This window comes from Stegastes partitus, unplaced genomic scaffold (genome assembly GCF_000690725.1).
Source record: "Stegastes partitus isolate 25-593 unplaced genomic scaffold, Stegastes_partitus-1.0.2 Scaffold89, whole genome shotgun sequence".
Taxonomy (NCBI): Eukaryota; Metazoa; Chordata; class Actinopteri; family Pomacentridae; genus Stegastes; species Stegastes partitus.
The window spans coordinates 578046-591999 of NW_007577820.1; the positions used below are offsets into that span (position 1 = coordinate 578046).

Below are 13954 nucleotides of genomic sequence, written 5' to 3' on the forward strand. Positions count from 1 at the left end.
ACACAGTACCACACAGTACTACACAGTACAATTTGTACATGATACAAAATTACCAAAACAATGTCCAGAATGAACCAACAGCTGGTGCCCTGAGCGCCTGTAAAGCTGAAGCTGTGACTGTTTGGTGCTGCAGGTCCTCAGCTGGTCTCCGTCCTGCTTCCTCTCCTCATCTCCTTCCTATTGGATGAAAACGCCCTTGGCTCCGCCCCCTCAGCGTCCCGGTCGCTGCACGAGGCGGCGCTCAAAGACCTGATGCGTCTGGGACCCCAACACCCGGCCGTGTTCAGGTAGGAGGACGAGTCACTTCATCAGAAACAGGCAGACGAGCTGAGGCGCCGTTGGTTTGTCTTAAATCTTTGTTCTCGCTGAATCGTCTGCAGACAAACAGTTTGTATTCTAGATAACGTCCACCTCACAGGAACATGTTCTGTTTGCTGTGTTCGGCCTGAAGTTCTGTTTATAGAATCTCTTCAGTTGTCAGCGCCATGAAAACACTCAGAGAGGAGTTTCCATCATTCTGGTCGATGCTGGAGTCACTGAGATGACGTTTCTGTTCCTTTAGATACGTGGTGGATCATTTGTCAGTCCATTTGGACCAGTTTGTGTCATTTTCATATCAGTTTTGGGTAATTCGGGACACATTTTGTGTAAATTTGGACAAATATCCAGTCATTTTGGACAACTTTGGGTCTTTTAACACACATGTTCTCATGTTGGACAGGTTCTAAGTTTTGGTAAATTCCTCAGAACTTCTGGATAAAATTTGAGTCACTTGAAACAAAGTTTGACGTTTACGATACATTCTTTGTAATCTCAAACACATCTTAAGTCATTTTGGACAGTTTGTGAGTCAGTTTGGAATCTTTGTCATCTCACATCAGTGTTCTGGACGTTTTTGATGATCCACCACCGGACTGACGTGAGCTGTGACTGTCCTCATAATGATCCGTGTTCTGATCCACAAAGTCAGACTCAGGCCTGGAAACAAACCGGCGGATTAACGTGCCGGTGATTCATGTACCAGTCAGGTTTGTTTAAGCTACACAGAGCTCACGTGTGACTGAAGGTTCTTCAGCTTGTCCAGATGGATCGGTTCTTCACAATGACTCAGCAGATCTGCATCATCACACAGCAGAGGGTTCCTCATAGGAGATTCATGAAAAACATTTAGTAAACGCAGGTGGAACTTCTGGTCCGACCTGCTTTTATTCTGAAAGGTCTTGTTCAGAATAAATCAGTGAACATGTCGACCGAACCTGCCGGGTCACGTTTTCTGCTGCTGTGTGTCTTTAAACGGACCTGTGAGCTGTTGGTGCTGATGTTCTGAGTTCTTCCTCCCGCAGGTCTCTCATCACGTCGTCTCCTCACCTCAAGTCTCGCCTCGAAGCCGCTGTCAAGGGGAACCAGGAGAGCCTGAACGCTAAAGCTAGCAGCGCTAACCGTGGCGCCGCCAAGTCCTCGCCGAGCATCACGCTCAAAACCAACTTCCTGTGAGACGGAGGATCGGCCCCCGTGGTGCGTTCGCTGTCCACCGGGACTGACGGTACTTCCATCTTCTGAGTGGTGACGCCGAGTTTAGGCACTTTAGGCTGGAGCCAGACAACGACCCGTAGAGACGCTGCATGTCACTGAACTCACCGCTGTTGGCTTTACTGAGCGGCGCTGGAGAAGCAGCACGGACGGTTCTAGATGTTTCACAATCACTGTTCAGGTCAGAGCCGCTGAATCCTTCCAGACGTTGTAGTTTCACTCTGATTTAATGTGAGCACAGATCTGAAACCTTTATTCAACCTTTATTCAACCATTATTCAACCTTTATTCAACCTGCACGGAGGCTCGATTACGGCCGAGATGCAATGAAAGTGTTAGAAAAGAATAAAAGAATAATCAGGTTTCATCAGTTTGAGTCGATGCAGCCGCGACTCAAACCGATGACCTGAAAGCGTCTGGAGGGAACAGAGCAGCAGAGACGGTGAGCAGTGACCTGAGTCGCCGTGATGTCAAACTGTGACGACACGAACGGAGAGCAGCTGTGAGGTTCTGTTTAGTTTATAAACAATCAGTTGTTCTGTCACTAATCGATCGTATCAATCAGGTGGCGTCAGACAACTCTTCAGCTCCCCCTCCGTCATGTGTTCAGCTGGATTCAGGATTAAACACTTTAACTTCACCATCTAGAAGCTGCTGAGAATCATTTAAAGGCTCCTGACTGGTGTTCTGCCTCCAGAACCGACCCTGTAGAGCCTCCAGAAAGGAACAACGACCTCCAGGTTCTGTCCTCCTGAGCGACTGGACGGTTCTCGATGCTGGTTGGTTAAACTCAGAGAGAACAATAACAACAGATGCAAATTTTCGACATAAAATTCACCGTAGGTCCAAACTGAACCGACCTGCATCCAACGGCCCGTCTCTGGACACGTTTTAGTCATTTGAGGATTTGTTTTTTGGGCAAATTTTGAGTCACTTTGAATGAATTTCGAGTGTTTTTAGACACGTTTCAAGTCATTATTTACATGTTTTTAGTCATTTTTGACACATTTTGAGTCATTTTGGTCGAGTTTTATGTAATTTTGCTGATTTTTTGGTCTTTTGGGACATTTGTTGGTTATTTTGGTCAAGTTTGAAGTAGTTTTAGATAAATTTTGAGTAATTTTCTCAAAGCATAAACCATCATGAGACAGGTAGAATAAATAGATTGTGATGTTTAGATTTGGTTAGTTTTCCTGATGAAACTGTGCCTCACATGTGGTGCGTTCAGGGGCCATCAGAAAGAAGAAAACCTGATCATTCTCTCCCATTTCTAGCTGATTAATGAGCCCATTTATGTTTAAAGATAACATTCCCTTCAAAGCTTCCTGGTCAGAGGACTGAACGTCTCTGATCCTGAAGCAGCTTCTGTCACTTTTATCTTCAAACATCTCCAACGATGACGTTGGTGTCCCTTCACCAGGTTGAGTTTCCATAGAATTAAATCAGACCTCGATTCTCTCAGTAGATTCTCTTCCTGGTTCGGAGGCAGAATGAAACCTGTTGTTGTTGTAAATCAGCGTTTAATCAGATGGTGCATCAGAAGAGTTGTCTGCTGCCACTTTAGTAAAGCTGGAAATTGTCACGTGAAGCTTCTCATGCAGACGTTTGGTAACGGAGCAGCTGTTTCTGATCATTTTATTAAAATCAATCAGCAGTCGGACGGAACATGTCGGAAACCAGCTGAAAGCCTGAAAGCGTTTCTGTTGTCAGACGGTTTTTATAGAGCTTCAGTTTTAACACTAAATGTTTTATTGTACATGATGTTGTTGTTTGTGGATGAGAAAGAATGAGCAGACCCGAGTCGAACCGCTTCCACATGAGTCTGAGTTAACTCGTGTTTCAGCAACAACTGAGCAGGAAAATGCTGTGAACTAACTAACGGATGTTTTTACGGCACGAGGACTGAAGGCGGTTTAGTTTCCGGTTATTTCCTGAAACTGATGGATAACATTAGTTTGGAGGAGAATCAGGCAGCAGGTAGGAAGAGAAGAAACCTCAAGTCTGACTTAGTTTGACTTTTGTGTCCAATTTAGAAATGCAAACAAATATCATTTTAGTATCACAGAAATGAATTTATCTGTAAACGTGCTCCTGGTCACGTATTCTCCTGACGAGTGAAACATTAAAAAAATAGAAAAATCTGAGCTGAAAGTGTCAGAAGTTCAAGTTAAAGATGTTTAGAACTGGATCATCGCCGGTTTCTCTTTAGGCTTAATCATCCTGAGCTACAGTCTGGTGTCTCGGTTTATTTCATGTTCTATTAATGAGCAAACCAGCTTTTTGCAGGCGTAAAAAATGACTTTAAACCAACAAACTGATCGAGCCGCTGCAGGAAACCTTTAAAAGCAGTAAAATAAAGCTCAGAAAATCAAGTTAATGATGTTTGAAACCAGATTTGACTGGATGTGACTGATTGAGCCGCTGCAGAAAACATCGAAACTTTGCAAAGTGAAGCTCAGATTTCAGCTTCTGAAGAAGTTCACGTTACAGATGCTTAAAGCTGGATCATCAGCGGTGTCTCTTTAGGTTTAATCCTCCTGAGGAACAATCAGCTCTTCTGCCTTTTATAAAAAATGTCCTTTTTGCAGCATTTACCTGCTTAGTTTCCCAAAATAGATCCTGGACCTCATCTTTGACCTGATCATCTCCTCCAGACTGGATCCAGAAAGTGACTTAACGTCTTGATCAGTGTTTGTGTGATCAGAGGTTTTACCACCTGATGCTGTGAGTCTGTCAGTGAAGTATTCAATCAGTTGAAATGTCTTCTAATGAATGAATGAATGTCAGAAACCGAAGATGAAGTTTATTTTTTTGTCAAGTAAATGTGTAGGATTCAGTTTGTTCTGACCAATCACATGTAGCGACGTGTACGGCAGCCTGAGAGGGACAATTCAGCACTTTAGTCCGATAACAACACAGCAGCAGTAAGCAGAATGTACGTTTGTCTTAACTGTGAATGTTCGTCTTTACCGACCTGCAACACAAACCAGGTGAGCTTCGGTCTTCCAGCTTCACGCACACGCCTGCTGCTCTCTCACCTGGTGACTCACCTGTCCAGGTGTGAGCCAGTCAGTGCAGTTATTAATGTGCTCTTTTCTAACAGCAGCAGAGAATGAATAAAACATGTTTAAACTCACCGTCTGCTCTCCTTCATTTGTCTTTACCGTGTGTTTGATCATAAGAATCAGATAAAATAACACTGTACAGGTTGTATGTATGTGGAAGATATGAAATAACTGAAATTAAAGCTACATGCAGAATAAAATGTGTGCAAAATAGTTCAAATAAAATTACAGATAATGATAAAAATAAATACTGAAAATAAAAAAGTATGTAATAGCAAGAAATGAAAACAGGTTTTTCCATCATATTCGTCTTGAACGTTCATTTTGCCAGTGAACACATCACAAGATAAAAATCAAGGAAAATACCAAAATATATTATGATGTATAAAAAGTCACAGATAGCACACTGTTGCTCATCATTATTATAATATACTAAAACTATATATAAAACACTTTAAATAAAATGATATAACATGCTTATAAAAATCTAATTTTAAACAAAACAAAATATTTTTTAAAAACAAGAATTATAAAATCAGTTTGCAACTCGAAATTTTTAAAAGCTGAAAATACAAAAAAGAAAATAAGAAAAACCTTTTGTAAAATAAAATATTAAAAACTCAAAGATACACGTAAAATACTAAACAGATAGAAAACAACAAAAATCTGTTTCTAAAACAAAGTTCAATAAAAGTAAATTACTTTTTTAAAACAACAGAAAACAGGATTAAGACATCAGTATATTTAAATACTGTAAAATAGTACTGAGCATGAATCATCTTTTACATCAAAAAACAAACACTGAATATTTTAAAAACTATAACATTTATTTTTGAAACTCTATTAAATAAACTTAACACAAAAATGAGACAAAACAGAATAAAAGTCAATGTGTAAAACTAAATAAAATGCAGATAAAAATCTATTTTTAACTCAAAATAAAATAGAAAATACAAAAGATTGACAGAAAACATGCAAAAAAAAGGAAAAAAAAACAATTTGTTAAACAAAAACAAACAAATACAAAAAATACATGTGGAAAAATCAGTAAACTAAAGACATATAAAATTTAAATCACTATTAAATCAATTTGTAAAACAAAATAAGCAGCAGATAGTCAAATAGCAATAGACCTGAGGACAGAAATCTAAACAACAGACATAATAAATATAATATTTATATGCACAAACACAGACGGGAGCTCTGAGAAATAAAACTCATACACGTTAAGTCACTTCACGGCAGCTCGATTTTTCTGGCTCCTACAGGTATTGTTTGCCGATAGATAACTGAAGATAAAAATATTTTACAGCTTTGAATGTCGATACTGTACAGAGAGTCCATGTGACTGTTATGTGGGATTTAAATACATGTGTGTGACTGTGTACAGAGATTAAAGGTTTATTGTCGAAATTACAACCTACAGCTTTTGGACGCGGCCATTTTGTTCCGAGCTCGGAGCTGTCCGTGAACGCGGCAGCCTGGCTCGGCTCGGCTCTCCATTTCAGTCCGGGCTCCAGTGTTTAACGGCCCGCCGTCCACCCTGACCTCCTTACGCCCGCTCCGAAGAAATGGGAACGCCTTGATTTAACCCCCGACATCGGCGTTACAGACGGCTCTTCGCCCTTCGCTCGGACCCAGAACACCAGTATTCAGCCGCCTGCCGAGAGTCTCTCTGCCGAAAAGAAAAGACGGTGAGTGCCGCAGCCGAGCCGGGGTCGCCCGTGGTGCGCGTCCGCGGTTGCGTCGCGGCCTCTCGGCTCTCCCGGAACTTGAGCCCCGCGGTTCGCGTTAGGAGTCCGAGGCCGCGGTTACATTTAGCTCATAAATATGCCGCTAACGGGACATTTAAATGACGCAAAGTGCTGTTGCGGCTGTTTGGACATTCAGTGTTCAGGGTTAGAACATGTCGGAGCTGCGGTTTGATAAAAAAAATGTTATTTCAGCTAAATTAGTTAGCGTGGTGCTAACGGCAGCTAACCGGCTAACGCTAGCTGCTCTCCGGGTTTCGGTGCCTGTAGTTTTATTTTACGCTGGACAGCAAACCAACACGTAACTTTATTTAAGCTCGTGGGGTTTCTGGTTGTGTGTTTGTGATATTTAGCAGCAGTTGCGGTTTGTTTTAGTGACCTGACAACATCGCAGTTGCTAACCAGTTAGCTTCCCTCACAGGAGGCTTGCTAGCGCTCAGGAGCTGAGTGTAACTCGACCGTTAAAGCCCGTGAACCGGCTGGACAGCGAGCTGCGAGGCTTAACGCCGCCAGCAACACGGCCCCGCTAGATCCTCTTATGTTGATTTGTGTCTGATGAAATAATTAGGCTCCTTACGCCCCGGTCAGATGATGAAACTCGGGGTCACACAGCTAGCTTTGTCAGTTGTGGCTGAACCATGCAATTTCCCAGTTTGCTCTCTCGGGCTGCCTCTGGCCGACTTTCTGACATTGTGTAAGTTTAAAGTCACAAACAAAGGAGGTTTGTTCAGGGAGGCCGGAGAAGATGGAAAAATAACCTCCAGAAGGCTCTGATTTACTGCCTCTGGTCCATCTGTGAGCCTCTTTCTGTCTCGCTGTTGTTCAGCCTGATCAGGCAGGAGAACCAGAGGCAGCTCCGTGTGGACCAGAGCGGTTCTGGAGCTTTCTGTCGTCCAACACGAGCTTCATCACCACCGAGATGTTCACGTTACCATTTTGAACGTGTGGACTTTAAGCTCTGTGTCATTAGTTTTTCTGTGACTCCTGACAGACTCATGACAGGTTCAGAGCTGCTGTGATTCATCAGCACAAACTTCAACTCATTTAATTATTGTTGAGTATTCGTGTTTTCATCCGGCTGGAGTGAGGATGAGATGCTCCTGTGTGTCCCTTGTGACCATACAGTGAATGTCTTTGAACAAAACAGGACATCTGGAAATGTCAAGCACAAAACAATTGATCAGTTATTTAATAAAACGGATCTTCAACCAGTGATTGACGTGACCTTTAGATTAATCAAGTTACCACAAGTCAGAAATACCACGAATATTTATCTTTATCATCACGGATTATTTAGTGGATTCATGTTTTGGTCTGTAAACAATACAAACATATGTTTGTCTCACATTTTCCCAAAGTCCCAGGAAACGTCTTCACATGTCTTCTGGAGCTTCATCAATTAAATAATTAGTTAACTGGGAAGTTATTGACGAACTATTCTGGTAATGAGTTTATCAATGAAAGTAAATATTGTTGGATTGTTGTTTCCTAAATGTGGACATTTGCTGGTTTCTTTCCTCTCCCGTGACAGTAAACTGATAATAGCTTCAGCTTTGGCTTTGAGAAACGCTGATTGACTGATTTCACAGTTTTCTGACATTTTAAAAACTAAACCACAAACTAGTTAATCTCGAAGGTAATCGACAATGAAAACAATAGCAGCTGCCACAACGTTTTGTTTTGTCCAGTCTACGGTCAAAAAACACAAAATATTTAGTTTATATCTAATTTAAATCAAGAGAAAATTGTCGAGCTAAATGTTTTGACACTAAAAAACTGCTAACACAATGAATTCATGAACAGGATAGTCATTTGATGAACTGTTGTAGCTTTATGTTAACGCTGAGACTTGTTGATTTCTGGTGTTTTATTTCATCTCGTTCGTTATCAGCTCGTCTCTGAACCTCGGTGTGTTTTCAGGATTCTACAGTCTTCGGTTATCTTCCTCTTAAATGAGTGATTAATTAACAGAGTGTTTGTTTGTCTCAGGAGCAGGTAAAAATCCAGAGCATCGTTCTGGAATAAAGTTAAGAAGTTGAACAGATAGATGACGATAATGCGTTTATAACAGAGCTGAGGTACAACTAATGTGTCGCTGCGCAAATAATTGAATGAGAAAAAATGAATCTTCAAAAATTTCCGTACTTGAGTCATTTTTAGACTTTTTCTTTTGGTGTTTCTGAGGCGACAGAACTCCTGCAGAGTTTCCTCCCTGCGTCCACACCGCTCTGGAGTTTTAGTTTTAGTCTGAACCACTGCTGAAGCCGTTACAGTTTAAAAACCCCGAGGTCGTGTTTTAGCCCCGACTGAAGGAAGCGTCGACTTGATCTCGGAGTGGTCTCAACCGTCACTGCTGTAGTTTCCTGATTCTCCGTCACATGACTGTTTTCTGTTCAAAAGCAAACACACGACTCTCAATGACCAGTGATAAATTCAACACGACAAAGAATTTCATGTGTTGTCTTTGCTGGCGGCTGTTGTGCTGTTAAATTCTGCGTTTCTCAGAGTTGTTGCTCCTCACATGAACAGGAGGAAACTGAGGCTGTGTGTGCAGATCCTGTGTGCCGTGGGTTACCTGTCTTCAGACGTGTTGGTACAGACTGAGGGGATTTCTGAAACAGCGCCAAAATCAGACATTTGAGAATGAATCTGTGCATGTTGGGAGCCTGAAGAATCAGGGAACAGCGTGTTGTACTGATAAGACAAAGGAAACCAACATGGATCTCACGTCATTGTTTCCAAAAGTCCTAGTTTTGGCCCGTCCAGACTAAAACACAACACCAATGTTTTCCAGCTAAAACAGGGTCAGCAGCATTTCCAAAAGTCTCTGTTCAGCCTGCTAAAGTTCCAGAGAAGTGTAAATAGGCAGGAGTTGACTTAACAGAAGTTATGGCTCTAGTGATGTAGCTTCAACCTGATCAGATGAATGTTCGTGTGTTCTGGACTGTGGGTCAAACAAAACCAGACATCTGACGGCTTCATGCTGAGTTTCAGATGTTTACATTTATCCACATTTTCATGCATTTCATAATCCAAATGATCAATAATCAGCAGATGTTGAAAGTAGTTGTTGATGTCCTGAGAACCAGATGAATCTGAGAGTTGGAATGAGTCCTGCCTGCCTGCAGTTCATCTAACGTGAGGTGCGTTTGATTCGATGGCTGTATGGAGAGGCACTGGTGAGGCGCTTTGGTTGTTAATCAAGAGGTGAAAACTGTCCTCAAACCAAACATGAACTGAGAAGATCCAGATGAATTCACGAGTACATTTTTCTGCGGGTGTCAGACGAAGTTGCAAATGTCTCATCAGTCACAAAACTGACTGAACTTTTAGTCGTTCATAAATCACTAGTTTGTAAAAGTCTTTAGAAATGTTCTAAACTGAGTTAAAGGTCGTACAACGTGTTGCCCTCCAGAGCTAACAGGTCTTTTCATTATCGACGTGATCGACTATTACACAGGATCAATACTAGCTGAGGACTAGGGCAGGGTGATGTGGTCAAAAATATGTATCACCATATAAATGAGGAAATTTGCGATAACAATGTAACTGACGCCAGACGAAATACTTCAAAACTGCACAACTTTATTAGTGCAAATGAAAAAAACAGAACAGTGTCTTTTCCATTTAGCAAGCAGCTGTTTTTGATGTGCATTAAAGCTGTATTGTACCAAAAGGGAGGGTAGCGGCGGGCGAATATTCGGATCTCTAAATTGCTATGCAGACTCCACCACAACGACCGGATACTCTGATATTCAGGTCCAGCGCTACTGTGTCGGTTGATGCATTCGCCGTCCTCCTCGGTCGCCACCATGCTTCTCGCTCCATGTGCATTAGACCGGACCGAAACAACGGCACTGTGCGTTTCACTCAACTTTTATTGCGATATTTCAATTTCATATCATCCCCTGACATTGCACCGGTGTTACCGTGCACATTGTGGTATGGCCCAGCCCTACTGAAATCAACCCCAAAGTCTGCTGCTGGTGTGATCCGTTCTCGCAGGATAGTCAGACTGTTTTATTATAACTTACTGACATTATCGGGCTGTGATGATAACAGCTGAGCCTGAAGGAGAGGCACCTCCAGTCCTCCGTCAAATCATCCTGAATTTACACCCAAAATGCTGCTAACTTCTATTTCTAATCACCAACGCAGCCTCTGTCATTCTCGAGCAGGAAAGAGGCCAAAGTAAAACTGCAGCGACAGCAGAACCCACCCACCACATGGTGCTAATATCATCACAGCATCTCTGTGTTTGGCTGTGGAGGTCATTTGTGGTGGAGTTTGTACTTTACAAACTAAATACATGAGAGATTTGCACACGATTAAGATCGCAGACACAGTTATGGCAAATCACCACAACTTCCCAGATGACACTGGTCCCATGTGGTGAGAAGTTAATGTGTTTGAATATCTGTCAGATGAAACGTCAGACAATTCCCAAAATATTACAGAGCGCCTTCGTGCTTCAGTTAGAAGCTCCAAGGTTTCAGCAGATCTGCCCATAACTGGCTGGTTTGTGCTTTTTTTCCTTCTTGAAAATTAGTTAAAATGCTGAATGAGTTATCAGAATTCCGATTTCTGTTGAGTGACGAACTGTCCCAGCCTGACAATCTGATGTACTGACTCAGGACCGGCATTAGCAGCGTTTTAGTCCTGAGTCTTTGTCTTGATCTTGCAGTTTCAGTGATTCAGTTGCAGTTGTTTGACCTTTGAGTGTTTGTAGTGCTACAGAAGTCCATTAAAATGATGCCAGACGGTGAGCTGCAGGGATTTTCAATTCAGTGTAAAAGACAGCGCAGGTATCTGATCTGGAGAGTCACTGTTGTCACCTGATGATGGGATTAAAAAGCCTGAAGTCATACAGTCGCTGTGGAAGGTGGTTTAAATGTCAGATTGTGTGTTTAGATGATGTCATTCCAAAGTTCTGTCGTTTAAAATGAGGAAAAATCAGCACATGGTCTGTTATTCAGGTCGGTCACTAATCTTGCCATGAGTCCTGGTCTGATGGCTGAGATGAATCTCATCATCTTTGTCTTTGAGCAGGTGAAGTCCCATCAGGTGGGAACTGGTCCTGGTTTCCTCTCCGTCCACTGCTGTTGCTTGAACCCTGGTTTGTTGCGTTGGTTTCAATATGACCCTCAGAATGTGTTCAGGCTGCAGAGAGCCGAGCTTCTGTCCGGAGCAGGAAAGTGTTTTCTGCTGATCGCTGACCTCAATCTGGACGTAGAAAGTGGGGTTGAAGGGGTGAAAGACAAACTGACTGACCGCCATGGCCCCGGCTGGAGGCGGCGGAGGAGGAGGAGGAGGAGGCCGGGACGCTCTCTGGCAAGTTGTGATGATTAATCTGTGATAAGAGGATCTGCATCAGCACAGCCGGTTTATATCCAGACAGACAGTCAGTCAGACGGACAGGCAGGCTTCAAATTAGGCCCTAATCAACTTAGCCTGGATCCGTCCCACTCCCAGCATGCACTGCTGCAGCGGGACGCTCGCAGGCGGAGCGGCCACGTTGGAAACTTGGAGCTCGTCTGCTCCTGGATTTACCACGTGAACACGCCGAGCCGTGCAGCTGTGATCGAAGCGGCGGATTTATTTCTACGTCCGACTGTTTACAGGATCAGCTCCGATGGAATTATTCACACGACAACAACCAAACGTGACGACAACCAGCAGCCGGATGCACTACCGTCGCTCAGCTGACACGAACCCAAATGTCCTCAGTCGAGCTGCAACCAGTCGTCAGTGAGCTGTCGACTGTTAGATTCACCACCAAATATTCTGATGACAAAATAATCACTTTGAGTTGTTTTTAAAGAAAAACTGAATAATCTGATTGCAGCTTCTTGAATATAAGTATTTTCTGGTTTCTTTCATCCTGTATGATGCTAAACTGAACATCTTTGGACAAAATCTTGAACTTCTGAAGCACTGATAAACATTCAGTCATATTTAAGACCAGATCCATCCAATGTGACTCAAAGAAAAATACAAAACGACAAAAAAAAGATTGAATATGACTCAGAAGTTGTCCAAATGATGTGAAAATTGTCCAAACAAGACTAATGTATTTGAAAAAAGCAAGTCAAACTTTGTCCAAAGTTCACACTTCAAAGTTATTGACTGACCGAAACGTTTGAGGAGTTATACCACAGTCCACCATTAATCTGTTACTTAAATAAAAAGTAAAGTCTGCAGGTCAGTCGATGATAAAAGTGAGTTTTAAATTCAGTCTTAATCAGGTTTTTGACCGTAGTTTTCTGTGCTTTAGAAACATTATCAAAGTGTTTAATTAAAGCTCCGTCCTCAGTTCAGATGTCAAAGCTGGAACGTGAGCTTGTGAATGATGATTAGAAGTGATGGTGGAGCCTCCTCTGCAGAGATGTGCTGCTTGTCTTGGTTTTATTTTGCAGTGAACTTTATGTGTTTGGGTTGTAACATCACAGGAGCAGAGGTCTTGTTCAGTTACGTCAAATATCCCAGATTTTGGTGTCTTTGGTTGGTCAAGTCGAGACATTTATGATCTGTGTTTACAGTTTTCTGATCCGTTGTCGTATGAACCAGCCTGATGTTACCGTCATTAAGATCCGGTCACAGCTGGTGGCCTGAACGCTCTCCTCTCTGGTCCCTGCAGCTCGGCGGCAGCTTTTCATATCGAGGTGCTTCATATTTGCATGTTGGCTGCTGTCGGCGGAGGTTCTGTGTCGCTGCCTGTTGGGCTTAAAGCAGCTTGTTAAACGTTCAGCTGCAGCTGTTGGAAGAGAGAAAAACCACATCTGCTCCTTCACCAACAACCAGTTTGATCCTGGACCTGCTCCGTTAAAAGTCAGTAACACACCTGTGCTGCCAGTTATACCTTCATATATACAGAAGGTGTTCCAGTGATGCCGTCTGTGAATCTGTCCTCAGCTGTTGGGTTTGGGAAGCGCTTTCCTTTTGTTTCAGGAACCAAAATGTGCCTGAATCTGTGTTAATAGTTGGATCAGTCCTAGTGTTCCGGCACCACATCAGAATTTGTTCAGAATTATTTGTTATTTGGGGCCCAAAACAGTACTTTGTCTAAATGTTGAGACTTTCATGTTTTTCTGTCTGACCTGGTAAACCACATGTTGTTAAACTTCCACATGAAGACAACATGAAGCAACCAACATCTAGAACCTGTGAACTCCAGGTTCTGGTTCCTACCAATGGTCCACATCAACATTTAGTCTACACATGTAAAACCAGAACCTTGTCTGGTCCAGCTTCACCACATCAGGTTCTACTGATGTTAGAGCCTCAACAGGTGGTGAAATGTGACCATAGACTGGATTCTAGTAGAACCATGGATCCATCCATAGATAGACACTGACGGGAGACACAACACCAGCCTGGATTGGAAATTTCGCACTTTTTTTCTACTTTCAAGGACCAATAATATAAAATTCATCTTCTGCTCGAGCCATACTTGAAACTGTATCCTCGCTGCTTTTTAAAGGGTGAACATAGGAAAAAACATCTGAAATTTATAAATTTAACCTAATGAATTTACAGAACTTTGGTTCCAAATAGCAAATAAGTAACCTTTGGAAAACATCTGAGGTGGTGCAGCGACATGTTTGCCCT

The 13954-nt window shown here is 42.4% G+C and overlaps 2 protein-coding genes across 3 annotated transcripts in view; both read left to right on the forward strand.

Moving 5' to 3' along the window:
• Window positions 1–4667, forward strand: part of heatr5a (HEAT repeat containing 5a) — a 37455-nt gene extending 32788 nt beyond the window's left edge. The window contains exons 41-42 of the mRNA XM_008277122.1: window positions 134–287; window positions 1344–4667. Of these exons, the coding sequence (XP_008275344.1) occupies window positions 134–287; window positions 1344–1494 (305 nt within the window). The 3' untranslated portion in view covers window positions 1495–4667. The remainder of the gene's footprint in view (window positions 1–133; window positions 288–1343) is intronic.
• A 1401-nt stretch (window positions 4668–6068) lies between these two features.
• hectd1 (HECT domain containing 1) overlaps window positions 6069–13954 on the forward strand; it is a 40048-nt gene continuing 32162 nt past the window's right edge. For both annotated transcript variants that reach the window (XM_008277123.1, XM_008277124.1), the window contains exon 1: window positions 6069–6289. The gene's annotated coding sequence lies outside the window, so the exon portion shown is untranslated. The remainder of the gene's footprint in view (window positions 6290–13954) is intronic.